The sequence below is a fragment of the Pimephales promelas genome, chromosome 15, assembly GCF_988280905.1.
Source record: "Pimephales promelas chromosome 15, fPimPro1.hap1.1, whole genome shotgun sequence".
Taxonomy (NCBI): Eukaryota; Metazoa; Chordata; class Actinopteri; order Cypriniformes; family Leuciscidae; genus Pimephales; species Pimephales promelas.
This window is the reverse complement of record NC_142783.1, coordinates 19,090,001-19,114,027: the sequence shown is the minus strand read 5'-3', so window position 1 is coordinate 19,114,027 and position 24,027 is coordinate 19,090,001. Positions and strand designations below refer to the sequence as shown.

The window sequence follows — 24,027 nt, the reverse complement described above, 5'->3', positions numbered from 1 at the left end:
GCCTTTTCTTTAGATACTAGTACTTATTCATAAGATACTAGTCATTATTTAGTAGATACTAGTACTTATTAATTAGATACTAGTCCTTATTTATTAGATAACAGTCCTTATTTATTAGATAACAATGCTTATTCATTAGATGCTAGTCCTTATTTATTAGATAAGAGTGCTTATTCATTGGATATTAGTCCTTATTTATTAGATAACAATGCTTATTCATTAGATACTAGTCCTTATTTATTAGATAACAGTGCTTATTTATTAGTTACTAGTACTTATTCATTAGATACTAGGACTTATTCATTAGATACTAGTGTCTATTAAATAGATACTAGTACGTATTCATTAGATACTGGTCCTTATTTCAATAGTGATTAGTGATTATTATTTATTTATTTATTTTTTGCCATTGACTTCTATGGGGATCTGTCATTCAGATATCAACTATTCAGTTCTGACTAGTATGTATTCCAATTGTGACTAGTACATATACATTAGATACTAGTAGTTATTCATTAGGTACTAGTGCCTATTAAATAGATACTAGTACATATTAAATAGATGCTAGTACTTATACATTAGCTACTAGTACTTATTCAATAGATACTAGTACTTATTCATTAGATACTAGTACTTATTCATTAGATACTAGTACTTATTCAATATATACTAGTACCTATTTATTAGACTCTAGTGTCTTTTGTAATTGTTACTAGTAGCTAATCTTATTTTACTAGTCACAACTGCATTTTTACTAGTCTTATTTTATAACTAGTCAGAACGGCCACTGTAATTAAAAATTACACTAATAGTGTAATGTAATTTGTAATTAAAAAAACACTAATTAATTTAAAAATCTTACTAGTAAAATAAAAATTCTTACTAGTTACATTTGGAATAAATACTATAAGGACTAGTATCTAATGAATAAGTACTAGTATCTAAAGAAAAGGCACCAGTACCTAAAGAATAAGCATTGGTAGCTAATGAATAAGTACTAGTACTTAATGAAATAGATAATAGTATCTAAAAAAAATAAGTACTAGTAGCATGAAAATAGAGACTTGAAGGTTAAAATGATTAAACGTTAAAACGGCTTGCCATAGTCAGTAATGAACCCTCACTTGATTAGGATTATTATTATCAGATTAATGGCCCTATTTTAATGATCTGAAACGCAAGTATCAAGCGCGAAGCACAATTAACTTTGTGTTCGGGTCTTGGGCGCTGTTTTACCGGTGGGATAAATGAAGTTTAAAAGGGGTTGGTCTGATAAAGCTTCATTATTCATAGGTGTGGTTTGGGTGTAACGTGAAATAAACCAATCAGAGCATCATCCAAATACCCTTTAAGAGCAGGTGCGCATGTTCCTTGGTGGATTGTTATTTATAACATATATTACTACAATTACTATATTACTATAATTAGCCTGAAAAATTTGGGTAAATGTGTAAGCTAGATTTAGGCCTACATTTTTTACATCTTCATGGACACCACAATGATTTCCCTCAAGTGTTAATATGTTTCCTTGTTATAATGTATGATTTGCATAAATAAAAACTGCTGCATCTGTGTTGATGAGAGAATCACCCGCTACATTATGGCCAAGCATGCATGCTTAAAAATGTGCAACGCGCCACTGACTTTCGACTAGGTTTTTCCTGGTCAGTGGCGGAATTGTTTCCTGGAACTGCAAAATAGCACTAGGGAATGTTTGTGCCGGAACACTCCTACTTTTTGAGCTCATTTCCTAGTTTAGTGACATGCGTCTGTGGAGGGAAAAGCCTGCTTTGCGCGGGTACAAAATATGAAAATGAAAATATGCATCAGTGTACAAAGTAATTTGCTCCGGGTGCAAGATGGGGCTCTATATCTTTTCTTTTGGAGGTCTGGACTAGGATCCTGCACACTTATTTGTACTGACAGCAATGTAGTTTTACTGACACTTCCTATTAGTCCTTTACAGATTTGCCATAGCAAAATGTGTCCTTTTGGTCCCTTAGCAACTGTAAAGAATGTAAAAGTAAACATATCCTGTTGTACTTAAGCACCTCTGTCCTTGTAGCTTCTTCGGGCACTTTAGTTACCACTCCGACTGGCAGCTGATAAAGATTGACTACAGCTCCCTGTTTGGGCGGAAATGCACAGACGGAGACTTTCAGACATGGCACCTCCATAACAAGGTTGTCACCTCACATTTATCTGCAAGCCTTGCTGTTTGGTCTCACTCTCAACAGCAAAACACTTATTCACTCACTCAACATTCAACATTAGTTTCTTTTGGCACTGTATTTGCTAGTAATTAGGGTGGCACGTGAGATTATTTTAACATGCCCAAGCAGAATGGAAATTAATGGTCGTAATGTGTTTTTGCAAAAGATCTAGCCACCACCATAATGTTGGTGACATGTTGTCCATCAGCTTTGACTCTCACTTGTGTTTTTACAGAGTCAGCCTAAATTGCATGCCAAATCTGTTTTTTTTTTTTTTTTTTGGAAAGCACAATACACTTTTTTTTACTATTGTAGCCATACTTAGCTAGGCTCGAAAACTGCGAGCCTATTTTGGATGAAATCTTGTGAATTATTGACATGTTTATGTGCATTTAAGGACGAGGTGTGTGTGATGGGAGAGAGACAGGTGTATATGAAGAGGAAGCCCGGCACACGCTGCACTCTGGGTCGGGAGTATTCTCGAGTCGTTTCAGCTGAGCCCTGCATCTGCACCCTCTATGACTTTGAGTGGTGAGTCACAGGCATGCATACGTGCACACACGCCGAAATGCAGAGCAGCTGCTTTTCCAATGGAGGAAATGAGTGACAGTGACTCTTGCGGATCAAAGGACTCAATGTTGCATGCAGAGAACAAAAGCTGCAGGGGTCCACCCAATTATACAGATTAATTAAGTGGTATTTGGATGTAAAAAAACAAGGTTTTTCTCTTCATCTGTCCTTCGTAAAACGTCTGCTCAGTGCAGCTTATGATAATGTTGCAGTCGCTACATTAAATTAGTTTGCTCTTGAGGCGGCAAGGTAAAAGCCTGGTTTTACATCGGTCTTTCGTAATCATATCGCTATACTGATGGAGATGTCTTTACAAGCCCACCACGATGCACATGGAGAGACACTACTGCGCTGATCATAACGACGACATAAATCTCTCTTGTACCGCACACAGGCTCCATTAGAGTCGTCTGCTCTTAGGCAAATTACACATGAGAATGAGAGGCGCGCAAAATTAGCATAATGTCAAATGATTAATTATCTTCAAATGAATAAGTAATGAATATTTAAATGGATGATAAATGTGGCAGTGATCTGATTAGCCTAAAGGAGCTGGTGTTACTGAGTTTAGCCCTGATCCGCTACAGCAGCTTAAATGTTGTAAACCCACAAGTCAAGTCTAAGACTTTCGTTCATGTTCGGAATACAACTTTTTTGATGGAATCTGGGTGATTCCTGTCCCTCCATTGACAGTTAAGCAACTACAAATTTGACGCTTCAAAAAGTTCATGAAGAGATCATAAAACGAATCCACATTAATTAAGCAGTTTAGTCCAAATTTTCTGAAGAGATACGACCGCTTTATACAGTATGATGAACCGATCCCATATTCTACGCTACATTTACTATAATAGCGTCCTTTAAATACCAAAATAGGTTTGACAATCTGATTCCAAGTCAGTGTTGTTTTTGGTAAAACTTTTTCGAATTTCGAATACTACTATGGCCGTTCATGTCGAGTGCGACGAACTGCTTCCCGTTTCGAGGGTCTCTCTTCCTGAAATGACTTGTAGGCCTCCTGAGAGTCCCTGCGGCTGTTGTTAATTGCTGTATGCCATTTGGTTCTGTATTAACTATAATTCAAACTAAATATTACACTGTTCCGAGTGCAATTTAGTGATTTTAACTGCTAAGTTATAAACAGATTATTTAGCTGATGATTTAATCTTTCATATTGACAACACGAATAATACAGTGCAAATTTAAAGATAGGTTTTTAGTTAATCCTACGGTGCATGAGAGACCTTGAAAACCCTTTACTTTGCAGTCACATTCAAGCCACTACTCTCTATAGACTGCTGTGGTCTTATAGTGAGGAGCTTAACCAAACTGAATAATTGATGTGTTTTTATGATTTCCTTGCAGTGATTATGGGTTTGAAAGACAGGCTAGTGGAAAATGTGCACCTGCATTCTGGTATGATGTCAATTTACCAGCACACACCTGCAGCCATGGACAGCGTTTCCGCAACAGCACAGGGTAACACACATGCACACAGATACACAGGCTCACACACTCTACAGAATGATTCATAGATGCTATATGAATCTCTTTGTGACATGTTCTCTTTAGCTTATAAAGTAATAGCAGTCCTGCCCTAGATTACCATATATAGCCTGCATAAGATTGTTTGTGTATCAACTACATGTCCCTTTTTGTGTTTCTGCTGGTAACAGAGATGTTTAATAAAGTATTTGTGCTTGGTGGTGCAGGTACAGGAGAGTTCTGTTGAATAACTGTAGAGAAGGTCTGAAGGATACACTGAGTCCCAGAATGCAACAGTGTAAACCCGTAGCACCAAGTGGCCTACAACTGGGCACAATCAACTCTCAGCTCACTGCTGTACTGGGAACAAACATCACCTTCAGAGTAGCCTTGCAAAATGTGAGTTAGCAGCTGCACACACACACACACACCCACAAAGTAATTAATCTACTGTAATAAGGTGTTGTGCTTTACATGAATGGTTCTCAAACATTTTTAGGTGAGAGACCACTTTAAAGGAGTAGTTCACTTTTAAAAATAAACTTTTGCTGATAATTTACTCACCCCCATGTCATCCAAGATATCCATGTCTTTCTTTCTTCAGTCGAAAAGAAATTAATTTTTATCAAAAAGGCGACCATTTGAGCTTATAAAACCGGTTAAATAGCAACAGCGCCGAGATCCGCCCACAAAGTTACTTGCGCTTTGCGCTTGACACTTATGTTTTAGATTGTTAAAATAAGGCCCACGGTTTGTGATCCACTAAATCAGCCTCAGTGTCTCTCGAAAACAGAATACATCTACTTTTTTTCTTTTTTTGTAGGGTGACTCGTTGTCTACAAGTCTCCATGTGGATTTTGGAGATGGCATCTCAGTGTCATACTCCAATATAAGTCGCCTTGGTGACAGCATCACACACACGTACAGGGTCGCTGGGATATTCAGGGTCACCGCACGTGCTCAGAACAGCCAGGGGTCTGACAGCAGCTCGGTCTATCTGCACATCACTAGTATGTACATGACTACAGTCATATATTTCTAAGAATTAGAATTTTCTTGAAGTAGCCACTGTCATCAGTGTAAAAAAAAAAAAAAAAATATTTCCTGTCACACTAAATTGCCACTCACTACACATCTAGACAATCTATTTCTGAACCAGCTCTCAATAAATGATCTGTAGAAACAGAAATTGCTGTTGTGTGCTGTGCTAAATGTGATTGTTATTGACTTCATATTGTGTCTGATGAGATATCACGTCCAATGTGTCATGTTAGGTCCCGTGGAGCGTATCTTTCTTTCGACACCGGTGGTCGTCATAAGAGGAAGAGAGACCAACCTGACAGCAGTGCTGTGGCCCAGTCAGCCCAAGACCACTACCTTCTACTGGTGGTTCAATAACAGCACAGAGGTTCAAACTCTCTGAGAATATTTGTATACATGTGGCCCAGAGGCCCAGATCAGTTAGGCAGCTATTTTAGTATTACTTTTGACCTCTAACAAAGCAAGGGCTCTGCAAAAGTTATTGTGCTTGCCAGGGTCAGGGAGTTAAACCTGTTTTAGGATGGATTCGGATTGAGGTCAAATAAGTAAAAAGCAAAGCCACGTTTAAGTGAGGGAGGTACTGTGACACTGTTTTTCCCTTTTGCAGTATGAACACCTGCTACCAAAAGAAAAAGAATAACTAAATTCTAACTCTGTCAAAATTATTTTTGTTGAATGACAGGCATAGTTGGGAAAACACAAGGGGAAAATGCTCCCATTTAAAAAGTTGGATAGAATTTGAAGATCTCTTGTCATAAGACAACTTTTTATTGGGCATTTAATCTACCGTTCCAAAGTGTGGAGTCTATGATTTTTATTTTTTTATTTTTTTTAAAGCTTTTAGTCATCAAGGGTAAATTAAGTTTATAACTCTTTTATAATGTAAAAGCATATTTCTATTTAAAATAAATGTTGTGCTTTCCAGCTTTGTTCATTAAAGGGTCCTGGGGGGGGGGAACTATTGTGGTTTCCAGACTTCAGGGTCGTATGACACTTAAGACTGGAGTAATTGTGCTGAAAATGCAGCTTTGTGATCACAGAAATATAGTAAATTACAATTGAAAAATAAATCAGTTATTTTAAATGTAAATAATATTTCACATTATTCTTTTTCACTGTAATAATCAAATAAATGCTGCTGTGGTGCATGAGCATAAGATAATTCTTTAAAAAAAAAAACTTTGAAAAAATCTTACAGACTCCAAACTTTTGTACAGTAGAATATATTGGCAATATTGCTGGCATTTAGTTTTGGACTCTGTTTTAATTATTGCTTAATGTTCTCAAGATTATCACTGACTTTATTCTGGTTTGTTGTCTCATGCAGAATTAGGATAGATGTATTATTGGCATATGAATCCCTATTCAATTATGCTTTCAAATATCACTTAATTGTGTTTCTAATCACACTATGAGATCATTCAGTTCAGGTCTACTTAACATTTCTGGCAGTGCAGCTTTTAATGGTTATGCATCGTTTTCCTGCTGGAACCCTGCCACAGAGCTGAGCAGTTTGAAAGCATTTAAATACTCACTTGCAGAAGCTTTGTATTACAATTGAATATCCTGTTTAGATTCTCTTCATAAAACATAATTGTAATTGTATTATTGTTAATTATAATACCGGCTTTCAGGATTATTTTAGAGTGATGCAAACAGGACATAGTTCCATTGAAAAGCATCAAAAATGTTGCCTAGTTTTGCAGTCCAGTTTTGTTTTATAAGCCAGTTGTTTTTGTTTGTGGTTTCATTTAATGTTTAATAAAACAATAATATACACCAAAGAGTGCGGCCAGGCAAAAAGGAGAGCCTCCAGTGTGTTAGGGATATTAAAAAAAAAAAGAATATACTTGTAAATAATTTAAGTGAAGTAAATGCATTAACTTAACCCTTATAGGCTAAAAGTACAATGTTTTCGTATCCACTACTTTCATTACGATGAAAAACTAGGCAGAATTAAAGTGTTACCACGTTGTTTTGAATGAATGTGAATGTTAAAAAGCCATTTATAAATGTTATTCTATTTTAGTGCTGTTGCCCAACATCATGTTCCAGAACAAGACAAAAGGACCACAAAATTAGATCAGCAAAGCACTCCATATTATTACGAATACATTTCACAATCGGAGTGGCATATTACGAAATACTAGGAAAAAGCATGAATATTTCCAAGACCAATATATCTACGGAAAGCCCCGAGACTACTGAACCATGAAACACAGCGGGAGTTTGGTCTTGTAGGGCTGTAACTGGTTTATTCTATGATGCTATAAATGATTCTGCCACTCACGAATCAGTCAGTTTTGATTCACTTTCCTGTCTCTCTGCCTAGCTAAATCTGAACCGAACATCTCACACATATATGTGTTTTTAGCCACTGATCACCCTGGAAGGAAGCGTTTCACACACATTCCAACGAGAGGGACCTAACTCTGTCACCGTACAGGTGTCGGCAGGAGGCACAATCCTACAGGATGTGAAAATCATCACTGTCAAAGGTGAAGACCTCCTGTAGTCATAAACACTGCAGTGTTCTTTGAGATACAGCATGTGATATATTTTTAGCTTCAATGAGAATTGAAAACATACTCCGAATTAAGATTTTAGGCAGAGCTTCTCTGCAAAAGAATAAACCGTGTTCCCATTTCTTTCGTTTCTAGACTTATTCCGTTCTTTACTGCTGTCGTTCTCTCCTAACCTGGAAGAGCACAACCCGTCAGTTGCCGAGTGGAGACAGGACGTGGGGCGGGTTGTCAGGGCAACGCTCTCTCAGGTATACTGAGCTTAAAGTCCATCATCAGTTCCTGTAGGAGTGCTCTGTTCATGTCAGTGAACTACTGAAAAGAACTCGTGAAATTTCTTGAAAGGCTGCTGATAGCTCACCACGCTTCCTCTCTCTTCAGCTATTCTCTTTCCTTTCTCTCAAACGCTGCTGGTTTTAAGCCTGATGGCTCTTTCTGGGCTCTCTGGCGAGGTTTGTGTTTGGCTGAGAGGCTTTACGTGCTCTCACGCATCCATCTGATTTCCCCTCAGTCTGAGAGCGAGAGATAGGGTAATGTAGTGCTACTGGCAAGAGTGAATCACAGGAGTTCAGAGTGAATATTGATGCGGCAACTGAGAGACTCTAAAGCCAGTCAGCCAATTAAAGAACAGAGCCAAAGAACTGCTCCACAGAACTCCTTTACAACGAGTCGCTCAAGCACAAATATAATGGTCTCCCAATACCTCTGGATTTTCAACTTGAACAGTGCTTTCGGTATGGTTACACAAAATCATATCATAATAAATATGACAACCATCTCAAGATTCACTGGAATAGACTTATTATCATTTGCAAACATTATCTGAGATGTTATTAATGTGCAAACGAGCATGAAATGATTGACTAGCTTTTATGCATGAATTAGATCCCGTCATGGATGTTGCATGCTGATAAATTTAATGTTTATTAGTGGATGAAAAATGTATGTTTTTGTGTGTGTGTGTTTTCCTAGGTTTGTGGCTTCCCTAAGGATCAGTTGTTGGTCTCTGTGTTTCCTGGATCTCCAACTGCCGCTGAGCTCTTCATCCTACCTGAGACGAACCAGTCGGTATTCAGATCACACACAGAGGAGCAGCTTGATAAGGTAAGAGCCACACACACACACACACACATTGAAATAAAATGCTTTGCTATGATCTCGCCAAATGACATGGTCTGATGATTGATACAATCTGTTAAAATAACCTATTATGATTCTCTGACGGCTAAATAAATTATAGTTGCAATAAAAACAGGCTTTATCACTAGCGAATAAACCTGCTGAAAAATACATGCTCTCACTTGTCATGGGCTGAATTTGTAATGCCTAGCAACCATAAAAGGAAATAAAAACTCCAGTCAAATTAATACTTGACAATCATTCAAATTTATGCTATAAACAGCACTATTTTTTATTGCATTTTCAGCTAATGTAGGGTGATGACCTACGGCTTTCCGAAAGAAAAATGTAGTATGATCATTTAAAGACGTTTTAAGTGGCTTACGAATGATTCATACTTAAAAACAAAGCCTTTTTCCAGCCTGATAAACTCAAGACACATAGAGTGCCGTTCAAAAAAAAAGTTGTTCTACATTTATTCATTAAGACTAATGACAGTAAAGATATTTATATTTATTGATAATGATAAGATGACAGCATATTAAAATGATTACTGAAGACTGGAGTGATGATAATTAACTGAAAATTCGACTTTGTCGTCAATTTTAAAATATATTAAAAGAGAAAACAGTTATTTCAATAATATTCATAATAATATTTCATAATACTGCTGCCTTGGTGAGCATAAGAGACTTTCAACAAAATAAAAAAACGTGCCAAACTCAAACTTGTGAATGATGGTGTATGTTCAAATAATGACCATGACTTTAGTAATCAATTTAGTAATCATTTACACACATTTAACGCTTTAATGTTGTAACATTGCGTATTAAATATTTCATATAATGATCTGATCGAATAATACAAGGCTTTTCAATTCAGATCATTTCATCATCATCACTCACCATCCTCTTCCTCTTGTTTCAGATGTTGGAGGTCTTCATAAACGCTTTAAATCAGAACCTGATCCAGTTTGATCTGAAGCCTGATACGCGGGTCACTGTGTCTGTGTCTCAGCTCACACTGGGTAAGACCTGAACACTTGATAGGACAACCCATGTTCTCAGATGACCCTTCCAGAGGAACATAAAATGCATTACACTGGTTCTGTCTGTGGTTATAGAGCCTGTTGTCTTTTGTTATTAATTACATTAAATTGTCTACCGCATTGTGTTCTGCATTTAATTGCAGCCTCATTGTGGTTAATTACAGCGCTGCCTGTGGTTATATGTGAGGTGACTTTATTCTTCTGTGGTTATATAAGATACACTAAATGATTACTTTTCTGACGTTCCATTGTGTCAAATCCTTCAAACTTCTCTTGGAGCTAGAAATCCTAGAGAACAGATACTCTACCCTGGACTTTAGATTAATATTGATAATGCGGAGCCTGTCTGAGCATGACCAATATAGTGAGTTGGAAATGATATTACAGGATCATAAAGAGTGTCTCCCTGCCACATATAAGTCTACCCTTTTCAGACACGGCCATTTGTCTTCATTGCTCAGAACAGGAAAAGGTTCAGATTGCCTCCTGCATTCTGCCGAAAGGTCACAATCATCATGCGTCAACCCTCAAAGGGCTGAAGGATGGACTGCTGTGTGCGCACGTGTGTGTGTGTGTGTGTGTGTGATGAACGAATGAGACAGTTTTTAGAATTACTGAAATGGACACGCTTTGAGAGACAGCAAAGAGATTTGTGGTCAACTGATTTTTGTTTTGTTTTCACAGTTGTTGTTATAGCAGTAATACACTTTGTCTTTTTTATTTCTGTTTTATGAGATTCTGAGATTATTTGTGAGAAAAGAAAGATTTAGAATCATTGATAGCAAGAGTTATAGGAAAATAGGAAATCCCTGAGAAATTATTAATGATGTCAGTACAATTATTTGATATTTTCGTTTTTATTTTAATGGGCATAATAACTTATGAAATAGGCATTACATATAAATATAAAATTCTTGAAATAAATGTATTCAAGTACTTGCTATATCCTATTTGATACAGAGGTTTCAGTATGATTAGTCTCTATAACCAATGTATGAAATATTAAGCATAGTAATTAGTCATTTTTTATATCAATAATTGTGTATATAGTTAATCAGACAAGTTTTCCTAGACAAATAAATGCATTGTCACACGAAGGAGGACATTTTGGAAATTATATTGAAAGTTGTTAGATTGTATGGAAGATTGTTTCCGCCACAGAATGAAAAAAGAAAAAAAGTAATTTGAACTTTTTATCTCACAATTCTGACTTTTTTTCTCACAATTGCGAGTTAATAACAGGCAATTGCGACTTTATATATCGCAATTCTGAGAAATAAAGTCAGAATTGCGAGATATAAAGTCAGAATTGTGTGATATAAAGTCGCAATTGTGTGTTATAAAGTCGCAATTGCATGTTATAAAGTCAGAAATGCATGACAAAGTCATAATTGCCTGTTGTAAAGTCGGAATTGAGAGATATAAACTATTCTGAGGGGAAAAAAGTCAATCTTTTTTTCCTTAGAATTGGCCTGATAACTCGCAATGTGCGTCTAGGCAAACCATCACTAATTTAAAATTATACATTTTTTGCAAGAACATACAATTAAAATGAAGTGCATAAAATGCATTTTTCATAGATTGTACATTATGAATATATATATATATATATTCTTAGAGAGAGAGAGAGAGAGAGGGGCTTCAAGTACACTGTGAGATGAGACATTGAGACTAACTAGTTATGCGTTATGCTGTTTGCCTGCAGCACCTCTGGTGGACTCCAGTGTTCTCCCCAGTGGCTCTGCCATGCTGTTACTTGTTTCTCTGGGCCTAGTGGGATTGGCCATTCTCTTCATCTACAAATTCAAACGGTAAGCCTCACCTCTCCCAAATCTTCCATTTCTGCTCAAAGAATATAGGCCAATCATGGTGGACTGTTATTTTCAAATGCCCTGGAAATACCAGCCAATGCTGACAAATGATCATCACTTACTTTACTGGCACCAGTAACTGTTTTCTCTGCTTGGATTAGCAACAGAAAAGTACATCCAGTTTTTTTTTTTCCACAACACTACTTTTGCTTCTGTCTGCTCAGTAAAATCCCATGGATCCATGTGGAGACAGAGGATACCCATGAGAAGGAGCCTGAGATGATCAGTGCTGTCGAACAGGAGAAGAACGGCACACGTACAACAGCCACTTCGTTTACGTCATGCAGCACACACACCACACACACACTGTTTCCCACGAACACTGGAACACACGACAGCTTTAGCCATCTGCCACCTCCGAGGGAATTAATGGAGAAAGAGCTGGAGGCTCAGAACCCAGGTGAGAGAAGTGATCAAACTATACACAGCGTATGTTCTAGGTCATGTCTAATATTGCTACTGGAGGGCCACTGTCCTGCAGAGTTCAGCTCCAACCCCAATTAAACACACCCGAACCAGCCAATAAAGGTCTTACTAGACATACTAGAAACGTCCTGGCAGGTGTGTTGAGGCAAGCTCTGGCCCTCCTCTGGATCTGTTCTAGGCTTTGCTGTGTTGTTGTTGTTGTTGAATTTATCTACTTTGTGGAATCTATCTTTGGAAAAAAGTTTGTTATCATTACATATTTGTGATGAATTTGCAATGTAGTGCATTTAAAATATATTAACTTTAAATGTAATAACAAACAACATTTAATTATAATTATAGTTAAAATTATAATTAAGTAAATTTGCTTTAGTATGTAAGTCAACACATCAAAATACACTCACCTAAAGGATTATCAGGAACACCATACTAGACCTTCAGAACTGCCTTAATTCTACATGGTATTAATTCAACAAGGTGCTGAAAGCATTCTTTAGAAATGATGGCCCATATTGATAGGATAGCATTTTGAAAAACCGATTTGAAATAATTCGAGCTTTGTGGCATGGTCTGCTGGAAGTAGCCATCAGAGAATTGGTACATGGTGGTCATAAAGGGATAGACATGGTCAGAAACAATGCTCAGGTAGGCCATGACATTTAAACTATGCCCAATTGGCACTAAGGGGCCTAAAGTGTGCCAAGAACACATCCCCCACACCATTACACCACCACCACCAGCCTGCACAGTGGTAACAAGGCATGATGCATCAATATTCTCATTCTGTTTACGCCAAATTGTGACTCTACCATCTGAATGTCTCAACAGAAATCGAGACTCATCAGACCAGGCAACATTTTTCCAGTCTTCAACTGTCCAATTTTGGTGAGCTCTTGCAAATTTTAGCCTCTTTTTCCTATTTGTTTTGGAGATGAGTGGTACCCGGTGGGGTCTTCTGCTGTTGTAGCCCATCCGCCTCAAGGTTGTGCGTGTTGTGGCTTCACAAATGCTTTGCTGCATACCTCGGTTGTAACGAGTGGTTATTTCAGTCAAAGTTGCTCTTCTATCAGCTTGAATCAGTCGGCCCATTCTCCTCTGACCTCTAGCATCAACAAGGCATTTTCGCCCACAGGACTGCCACATACTGGATGTTTTTCCCTTTTCAAACCATTCTTTGTAAACCCTAGAAATGGTTGTGCGTAAAAATCCCAGTAACTGAGCAGACTTGTGCAGCAGATTGTGACCTTTCGGCAGGCTTGCCTGGTACCAACAACCATGCCACACTCAAAATTGCTTAAATCACCTTTCTTTCCCATTCTGACATTCAGTTTGGAGTTCAGGAGATTGTCTTGAACAGGACCACACCCCTAAATGCAATGAAGCAACTGCCATGTGATTGGTTGATTAGATAATTGCATTCATGAGAAATTGAACAGATGTTCCTAATAATCCTTTAGGTGAGTGTAAGTGTTCTGCTTTAAAGCATAATGATGTACCTGACATTATTACAAAGTGCACTTTTTTGAAGTTTGCTTAAGTGTGTTCAGAAATCGTCATGAAAGTGTGCTCTTTTTAAGTACACTTGAGTTGCGTTTTTATTTCCTTTATATCATCTGAAAATACAGTTTTTAAAAAATATATACTTTTAAGATTTAAAGTACACTACAAGTGAAGCTACATACTGTGTCCATTATGTGCACTTTTACCACAAGCAAAGTCCTTTTCTGTCGCTTTAATGTTTATAAAGATGTGATTTGGTGCTCAAAGAGCATGGAGAGAGACGTGCTTGTTTTGTGGCTATCTGTTGTTTGTAAGCGTGAGGACAGCGGATGGACCCCAATTCATCCATTCTACTTTTATTACTCTGCTGTCAGGGAAGGTGATTGTCTTATGAGTGTTTTTGATTCACAGTAATCAAGGACTGATCCCATGACACTGAGGTGGAAAGCATTGATCACAGAGTTGCCCTTGCCTGTTGGTTGCAATTACTGTGAATTTCTGCTTTGTGTGTGTGTGTGTGTGTGTGTGTGCGTTTAGGTGGCCTTGGGGTTGGAGAGCGGCTAAGGACCAGACAGATTCCAAACTGCACCAATGTCTGAAATGAAGTAAGGTTTAAGGATGAAATATCAATTGTATAGGATGTAAAATTATTCCATTTTGTCCCTTAACTTTTCCTGTTATTGTGGTGCTTATGCCTTTTTTATTATTGTGATGTTTTACATTTGAACTCTATACATAAACAATTCCTTAAGTGTTAATCAAGCTATTATTAATTATAGGTGTAAATTAAATCAAAATCTCTTCTGAAAACATCAGAATTAAATTTTGATAGCTCTTAAGTAGCAGTTTCTTTCATCCCAATACAATTCTTTCTTAAAGGGGTCATATAATGGTACATGCACTTTTACAAGTTGATTGTACTGAAATGTGTGTTGGCAGTGCCTGTACACAACCATCATAAAATGATAAAAATCCATCCAGTGTTTTTTGTTTGTATCTCCTTGTATGTTTTCCCCTGCCTCAAGTCGAACCGTTTGACCGTATGACGTCAAACAGGCGGACGCCCCTCCCATGATTGTTGATTGACAGTAGTGTTTAAACACATTCCCGAATCCCGCCCTGAGTGAGCTGTCATCAAAGTCCGCTATTGTTGATACGCTGGAGCAGAATGGCGTCTAAGCGATTGTGGTGTTCTGTTCTTGGGTGTAATAATGAACACAGAAGTCATTTTGATGTTCCTAAATCCTAACCGCTGAAGACGCAGTGGCTGAGTTTATTGTCTTGATTCAAGTCACCCATCAATTTTTATAGTATTTTTTATTCCCACCAATCAACATCAATGCGTTCATGGTGTTCGTATCTCACTTCTCTACCCTGCCAGTGCATACAAACATAGATCTTAGTTACATTACGTTAACCAACCATTCAGAAACGTCCTGTTCGAGCCTTAATTGTCAAACTAGGCGGCCTCATCTTGTTCCGGGTCCGACTCCGGTTCAAATTGATACGTTTGCATATATGTTTCCTCGGAGACTCCCGCTGCCATTCTTTCTCCAAAGTATACCCTCAACTGTTGTGAAGGCAACAGTCTACGTGCATTGTGTCAAAACCCCCACAGAACAGAGGGGCGGAGAGAGCATTGCTCATTATCATTTAAAGGCATATGCACTGAAACAGCGTGCTGAAAACAGAGTTGTTTATGACCAGGTAAAATTAGAGTTTTCTTATAATACTAATGAGAATTTTTAATGAAAGTATATTACAAAGTTTTAATTCAGACCCTAAAGATTCATATTAACTTGTACAAAAATGGCATGATATGACCCCTTTAAAGCGATTAGCAAAATTGTTCTCTATTCTTCCTAAGCAGGGACACCGAATTCCTTTTGTAAAAGTAAGAGATCATTCTCTGCATGCTAACTTGTAGATATATTAAGATTAACACATTTGTAAACAAACAGCTCACTTTTAGAAAATCCAAAAGACATATATGCTACACTTTCATACAGGAAAATCAATATTTAATCATTTGAAATATGCTTATAGCTTTATGTATGTTTATATTGATGCTTACCTCATCTGAATTGATAGTGACTGTGAGATGTTAAGAGGTCATAAGGAGCATGGTTTTAGGATCAAATATATGTATATGGCACAAATAGAGTTTGGAACCTTCATCTGTGTAGACGCCTCATCTGCTGAACGTGTCCATTTGTGCCTTGGCAATGTGTATTATTGTAAGATGGCAACATATTCTTTATTTGGTTCATATTTACAATTCTAATTTCCTTGAAGTATACTCATTTGGGCGCATGTTTCATTGCTGCTAATAGCTGACAGCCAGTTTTATATTTGACTGTGAACTGAAAGTCACTTTAATCTGAATAAATGTATTTTTGCATTAGTGACTGCCCACTGATTCTTTACAATGGATTTTAATGGCATTGTTATATAAGTGGATGGCCGGTGTGTCCCAATTTCTAGGCAATTTCCAAACATCCATTATTGTTTCATTTCTCCAGTAAATAGTCTAGCAGATGACCCATGTCACTGAAGAATCTTTAATAGGATCACGCTAAATGAAAGGAAACAAAAGAGTCTCTCTGCTGAAATGAAAGTAAACACTGTGATTCAGCATAATCTACGTATTTACTGTCAGTTTCTTGCCTATATTGACATTTTCCTGTTAAAACAGGAAGTTTGAGTAGGACAAATTGAAGAGCGCAGCCTTGAAACATGGCTGTGTGAAACACCTGTTGTGCGGGATCAGTCATCTTTATTTAATTATTTTCTCAGATAAGAAAGACTACACATTTTAAAGTAATATATTAGTGAAAAGTTCATTTTAGGAGTAAAGTTAAAGTAGGAGTAGTTCACTTTGCTGATAATTTACTTACCCCCATGTCATCCAAGATGTCCATGTCATTCTTTCTTCAGCCGAAAAGAAATTAAGGTTTTTGATGAAAACATTCCTGGATTTTTCTCCATATAATGCACTTTACTGGAAACCAAACAGTTCAAGGTCCAAAAGACAGTTTCAGTGCAAACTGCAAACTGTTCAAAGGGCTTTAAACGATTCCAGACGATGAACAAGGGTCTTATCAAACGAAACGATCGCTCATTTTAAAAAAACAAAATCAAAGTTTAAGTTTTATGAGCTCAAATGGTCGCCTTGCTCTGTTCTGTGATGCGCGTTCGTGACTCCTGTTTGAACTCGTTTATCAAAATTAAAGAATCTTTTTGTGTCATTTGGTTCATTCAACGAACGAAATGAACGATTTGACTCGGGAAAAGATTTGTTTTAGTAATTATAATTATTGTTAATAATAGTAATAGTAATTAGTAATTATGTAAATAGCAATTATGCTTATAGTAATAGTATTATACTAATAGTAAATAGTAATTATGCTCATGTGACACTGAAGACTGGAGTAATTGTGCTGAGAATTCTGATTTGCATCACAGGAACATATTAGATTTTAAATAAATATTTAAAATTTTAATAAAAACTGTTATTTTAAGTTCTATAATATTTCACAATAATATTTGTAATACTCTTATTACTGTATTTTTGATTATATAAATATATCAAAAATTATTACCACTATATTGGTCGGTTTATGAAACTATACTTTTAAACACACTAAAAAATCATACTGACCCAAACAGTGGTGCAACTAATAAGAGCAAGATTTAATTGAGCAAATCGTGAGCTTAGAATTATAAGGTTCTATCTCCACTTTTGGTCGAAATTGAGTTTTTGACATAATCTGATCCATTAGGTGTTTATTAATGCCTGTGTGGTGTTATTTTTGTAAAAAAAAGATTAATAGATAAAGCTATAATAGAAAATTTTACTACATTACAGTTTTGCCAGGTGGGATGTAAAAACTTTGATGCTCAATATCTCAGAACTACCCTAAACGGAGATAGAACCTTATAATTCTAAGCTCACGAAATTCATTAGTCCATTAATCACCAATTGTATCAGGAAACTTTCAATTGACATGTTTCAGTATACTTTGAGTACGCAGAGAGTGAATCAAAACATGAAACAGATAAAAGTCTTCAATATGGCAAACAACTATTCAATATTCATCCATAAATGTGCAGGCTGCTGGTCAGGACAAAGGCTGTCTAAATATCCTGCACCACCTTTAGAATGTCATATTTTTCATCATTTTAGCTCTCTCTCTCTCTCTTAGCTCTCGCACATACATAGACAAACACACACACACACACACACATACAGGTAAAACCGCAGACGACTCGCATATCCAGCGGTTTCTATAGCTCTAAAGCATTATTCTATGTTTGTGTGGTTGCACTTGAAGATTAAAGTTCAGTAACCTGGACAAAGAGCTCTCTGCATGAAACAACGCTAGCTTTATCTATTCTAGGGAGCCCTATGTTTATGTGATAAGGGAGAGAAGGGTAGCATGAGAGCTTGAGTGATTTTATGGTAAAGCACACAAAGCTTAGCCTCAAAGGACTGTAGGCTACTACTTCCCTTAGTATCACATTTACCATTATGATTAAGCAAACAGCAAAGAAAATAGCTGGATGTCTCACCGCACTCTCTACGCTAAGTGTTTTGTATTTTGTTGTGATGAACCTACTTTAAATTCAGCCAATATTCACATGTGACCGGCATAATTACAAGTTAATGAGACTGTACGTAAATTGTAAAACTGCATGTCCCATGACGCAGTACTTCACATTATTGAGCAAACTTGTTTTGCAATGTTTGATTAAAATTCCCCACTCTGCTCAACTAAACTAAATAATGTACTTTGCCCATTTTATTCAATTTTATTTTCCATATTTGTGCATTTATGAATCTGTGTGTAGATAAATAGCTAAAAAAAAATGAATAAGCATTTATTAGACTACATGTCAGCCAGAAAACATTGCTGTAAACTTCAGGTTTCAGACTTTCTGCAGTTATTGCATTTCAACTTTCATGTAACTTTAAGTTTTGGAAAAAGACAGACAGCTGTCACGTTATAAGTCTGGAAAAATGAATCTATGTCAGGGTGATTGAGCTTCGGCTGTCAGCACATGAGAATGTGTGTGCGTGAATATTTCTTGTGTGTACTTCCTGTAGCTGACGGACTGTTTAGGTTTCAACCTTTCCTGCCAGACTCATCACTGCCGCGTATAAAAAAGATTTAACATTTTCCAAAGGTCATCCTGAGCTTTCAGAGATGGAGAAACATTGATAAAGTCAGAGGGATTATTTAATGTCTGATGAATTATTAAAAAGGCCTGTTTTGGTTTGAGTACTTCCGTCTCCTCCGTCTGTCATTACTTACGGAGTTCACCCCACACATGACACATTCATCAGGCCCGTTTCACTTCAGAGCCATTCTGACTGGCGTAATTGTAAGAAAAACAATCGTGTTCGTTTTTTTATGCACAATCATTATTCATGACCTTTATAATAAAAAAATACAATGAAATGAGATGTCACCGAGTTGTCAAAACATCATTAGAGCAGCAGGATACTTTGCATTTCCTGAAAAGTTGACTTTTTTTATTTATTTTTTATAAATATCGAACATACTAGGCGTTAATACAGTATATATTCCCTTATGCCAAAAATAGCTGCCAGCTCGCCTCCCAACTGGATCAAATCCAAGCGAGAGACTGATATAGAAAATATCCTTTTCCATGGTGACCTTCCAATAGACCAACTTTATAAAACGCCATTCTGTTTTATGTGCTTCATTAAAGGATATTAAACGAGATGGTTGTCCTCAGTGATATCAAACTAATGATTTTGCTTAAATTTGCAGGAACCTCCTTTCCCCTCAGACTTTACAGAATGACATTTTATTTGTTTGTTGCTAATGTGACCACGTTTATTGCATGTTAATCTGTGTATCTAGAGAGAGCGTTCCATATTTTATGGATTCATATTCTAATTTTTACTACTAGGCAGTTAGGGGGAGCTTTACGATTTCAAACTAATGTCCATTTTAAAAGGATAAAGTGCAATTTTACACTTTGTCATCCCTAAGAGATTGATCTGCTTCAGTTATATTTATTACTTGCTATGTTTTACTTCAAATCTAAAACATTTACAGATCATTTTCATGAGAAAATGTCTAACTGTATGTGTATGGAATTATTAAATGTGAAGACAAATGTAAATTAGATTTTTGGAATAAAATCGGAGTGGTTCTTGCAGGGTGACTTGCTAGATGGTTGTTTCTATACTGTGTTTTGATGGTTGCTAAGGTAAGGGTTATTTCCCCGGTTTAAAACATTTTAATGAGAACGGAATTATCTAAAGTGAAAATGTGTGCAAAACATTGTAACACCGAACTCTACACCTGAGATCATTTCATCTGCATCATGTTCCTTTTAATTTACACTTGCATGTAATCCCTGTGAGTTTAGAGATTTGATTCTCGTCTGGAATTGATAATTGAGGGATTAATAATATTGACTTCCGAATGACTTTCCATGTGTGCAAACAGCCTGTAATTCAGCTTCAGTTCCCTGTGTGCAGTTTGTATTTTATATTCATGCTGCACAGGTTTGATATCGCAGTCATTCTGTATCAGTGTTGTTAATAATAAAGTATATATTGTGATTGTATTTGCCATCAATGTAAATTATGCATTGAATTATGCATCGTGTTTGAATATGATAAAGGCAGGACCGGCTGAGATAGAGCCAGCCGCTTCAAAGTAAAAAGTCACTGTGCATACAGTAGCAAGTTTTCAACCACACACTCATACACATGCACAGTCCAATCAGTAAAAAAGCGAATGTGAATTTGTAACTAGATGAGTCATATCTACATATATCAACTACCCACTCTGTAATTTTTTATTGCAAAATTTTAGTGTTTTGTTGTATTTTGGGTAAAATAAATGCAGCCTTGATTAGCATGATTAGACTTTCAAAAACATAAATTGCCAAACCCAAACTTTTAAATGGTATTGTATTTTCAGATGAAAATTGTTCTTTGTATCACCTTAATAACCAGCGTTGGGCAAAGTTACTTTTAAAAAGTAATGCATTACAAGATGCGTTACTCCCTAAAAGTAACTTGGGTTACTTAGTTACTGAAAGTAATGTATTACATTACTTTTTCTCACCTGGGTTTGGCTTGCTTGTTTGTTTTTTAATAACAACAACAACAAAAACACTCTTCAGCAATAAAATATATATATATTAATCCAGATTAATCTCAACATGCGAAGAGTGAGCTATAAGTCAATGCATTGCAAAACAAAGCAACTTGCGGTACTTATTTGAAAAAGTAACAGATATGTTGTTGCATGTTAATGCGTTACTTGAAAAAGTAATCTGATTACATAACTCACGTAACTTGTAATCCGTTACCCCCAACTCTGATAGTAGCACAGTTCACCTCAGCAAGCCACATTTGATGATTTGAGCTATATTTCATGCCTATAGCACAAAGGTAGAGGGCTAATGATTGGTAGAGCAGAATTAATGATAGCAAGTGTCTCAGCCTGTGTTTACTGACCTTAAAACAGCTTAAAGTTTTAAATCAGGACTTCTAAGTCCAGGTGCTTCAGAATGATCAGGGACAACCAGGAACTCTGGGAAATAAACAGCCGCCCTTCGTGCTCTTTTATCATCATTTCCATTACATCAAGAAGCTCGTTATCGCCAGTGTTTTTATTAAGTCTGCGTTTAATGTTGAGTGTCCGCTAAGTGAAAAGACTCTGTGATTAATGCAGTGAAGCACTGTTCTCAGATCTGTGAACTAAACCACACTCACAAAAGTGCAGTCTACAGAGGGGCGAATCCATCCTCGCTAGTGCAGAATTTCTCTACCGATTCCCCAGTGTGTCACTGCTGGGGAAGAGTCCGGTCTGACTAATGACCGTGTCCGACATCCAATACTGGGACCCGTTACACACGCACACACACAAACTCGAAGCGTCACTGCAGACACATTTCCTCACGCACGCGTGTTAACTCCTACTCTGTGACTAATGATGGTGTCTTATGGCCCATACAAGGGTCAGTAAATCAATTACACATTCTAATAAAGAAGCAGACACATCTCTCTCAGCCTGTCACCACTGATATATTACACATACTAGGAGCGAGATTGTGCGCGTGTGTATATGAGAGTGTTAACGCTCCACTGAGGCCTTTCAGACTCCCACACCACAGTATGGACTGTGATGGAATTATACTGAATAATAATGACAATAACTAGCAACCTAAATCACTTCAATGCCATCAAACTGTAATCTAACATCTGCTCATTGTTTATTCTACCGTTATAAATCATCTTTAATTAGTGCTGAGAAATGATGTACATTTCATGTGTTCATTTAGACAAATTTCATCTACGCAAGCGTGAAAACCAACTGTTTCTCGTTTTCTCACCACATGATTATTTGTAATTGCACCACGATAGTTTCAATTGTAGGCCTATAACAAGACTGAGTTTCTAACAGGCAGCTGATTATCCATCCAACCAGGATTGCACAAATGGTGAAGACTAGGCCTTTTTAGAAAAGAAAAAGTACTGTGTATTCTGTTTGGTTTGATTAAATCGATCTCAAGTTCGTTTCCCTTCTTGTTGCATATCTTTTGGGCAGGTGTGAATACAGCCAATAGGCACGCTAAGTCGCTTTGCCTATGTCGCTGCCGCAATGAATTTTACATTCATTCAAAATTAAGGATGATTTTTGGCTTCAATATCTTGTGGAAAAGAGGTTTTACCCTAGCGTGAGATATTGCGCAGAACGAGAGAACCTCTCGTAAGAGCACATCAATTCACTTTACAAAATGTAGCGATTCTTTATAAGAAAAGTGACAATTCATTTTAATCAAAAGTAGCGATTCTTTTTAGGAAAAGTGGCGATTCATTATAAGGAAACGTAGCGATTCTTTTTTGGAAAAGTATCGGGTCTTCTCAGAAAAGGCTTCGATTCATTTTAGGAAAAGTGTGGTTCTTTTTAGTAAAATTAAATTTTTTAGCACAAGTAGCTATTCTTTTAGGAAAAGTATCGATTCATTTTAGGAAAAGTATCGATTCACTTTAGGAAAAGTTGCAATTCAATTTATAAGGATCTATTCATTTTAGAACTAGTAAAAAAAAGTCTCAAAGTATCGATTCAATTTAGGACAAGTTGCAATTCTTTTATGAAAAGTATCGATTCATTTTAGGAAAAGTATCAATTCATTTTAGGAAAAGTATCGATTCAATTTATTAAAAGTTGCGATTCATTTTAGAACTAGTATCTAAAAAAAGTCTCAAAGTATCGATTCATTTTAGTTCAATTTTGCAATTCAAGTTGCAATTCTTTTATGAAAAGTATCGATTCATTTTAAGAGAAGTATTGATTCACTTCATGGAAAGTATCGATTAATTTTATGAAAAGTATCAATTCATTTTAGGTAAAGTATCGATTCATTTTAGGTAAAGTATCGATTCTTTTTAGGAAAAGTAGTGATTCGTTTTAGGAAAAGTAGCAAATTCTTTTTAGAAAAAGTATTGAATTACTTTAAGAGAAGTATCGATTCACTGTATGAAAAGTATAGATTCATTTTAGGAAACGTATCAATTCATTTTTTTTAAGGAAAGTATTAAAAAAAGTATTCATTATTTTTAGGAAAAAATGTTCATTAAAAAAAAAAAACTAACTTCAAGGAAAGTTAGTCGAGGTTAGTTAAACAATTTTTATAGACCTATCAGAAAATGTATTTTTTAGAAGTAAAAAACTTTTCCAGTTTCCTGAGTTGTCAATGCTTCTTCAATGTTGTCCCACAGCAATATATTGTATTTTCTAATGGATTTTAATAGAGTTGAGCAACATATGTACAACTTAATCTTATTTAATTATGTTTGACTGAGTCCTTTCAAACTTGGGGTATTGAATGAACATGCAGTGACATCTAGACACCAACAGCAATATTTCCGCCATTATTTGTCTCTAAAGTGACACATGACAGAAATATGTAGTACTGTGTCTTTTAAAAGTCAAAATTAAAACCAATTAAACATTAAAAATCCTTATATACCCAACATGTTATTAGTTCAAAATCGATAAAGCCAGAAACTGAACTGTGACTAGTTTAAAACTTGCCAGCCTTGTTAACGGTCCTCATTCGCAGTTTGCATATTCACAATCATAGCCATCGGTGAGGTCATTAACCTCTTCTGGTGCAAAACTAATAGCATCTTGGTATTGGTACACATGTTGTCAGAGACAACACTGTTTAAGAAA

General features: G+C 36.4%; 1 protein-coding gene across 1 annotated transcript in view; it reads left to right on the top strand.

Annotated features, from left to right (window-relative positions):
- Positions 1-16,203, top strand: part of sorcs3b (sortilin related VPS10 domain containing receptor 3b) — a 55,345-nt gene extending 39,142 nt beyond the window's left edge. Inside the window, exons 15-27 of the mRNA XM_039670436.2 lie at positions 2,066-2,183; positions 2,611-2,744; positions 4,149-4,262; positions 4,496-4,667; positions 5,092-5,278; positions 5,543-5,676; positions 7,684-7,807; positions 7,970-8,082; positions 8,804-8,935; positions 9,878-9,977; positions 11,704-11,809; positions 12,034-12,269; positions 14,333-16,203. Of these exons, the coding sequence (XP_039526370.2) occupies positions 2,066-2,183; positions 2,611-2,744; positions 4,149-4,262; positions 4,496-4,667; positions 5,092-5,278; positions 5,543-5,676; positions 7,684-7,807; positions 7,970-8,082; positions 8,804-8,935; positions 9,878-9,977; positions 11,704-11,809; positions 12,034-12,269; positions 14,333-14,394 (1,732 nt within the window). The 3' untranslated portion in view covers positions 14,395-16,203. The remainder of the gene's footprint in view (positions 1-2,065; positions 2,184-2,610; positions 2,745-4,148; positions 4,263-4,495; positions 4,668-5,091; positions 5,279-5,542; positions 5,677-7,683; positions 7,808-7,969; positions 8,083-8,803; positions 8,936-9,877; positions 9,978-11,703; positions 11,810-12,033; positions 12,270-14,332) is intronic.
- The last annotated feature ends 7,824 nt before the right edge of the window (positions 16,204-24,027 follow it).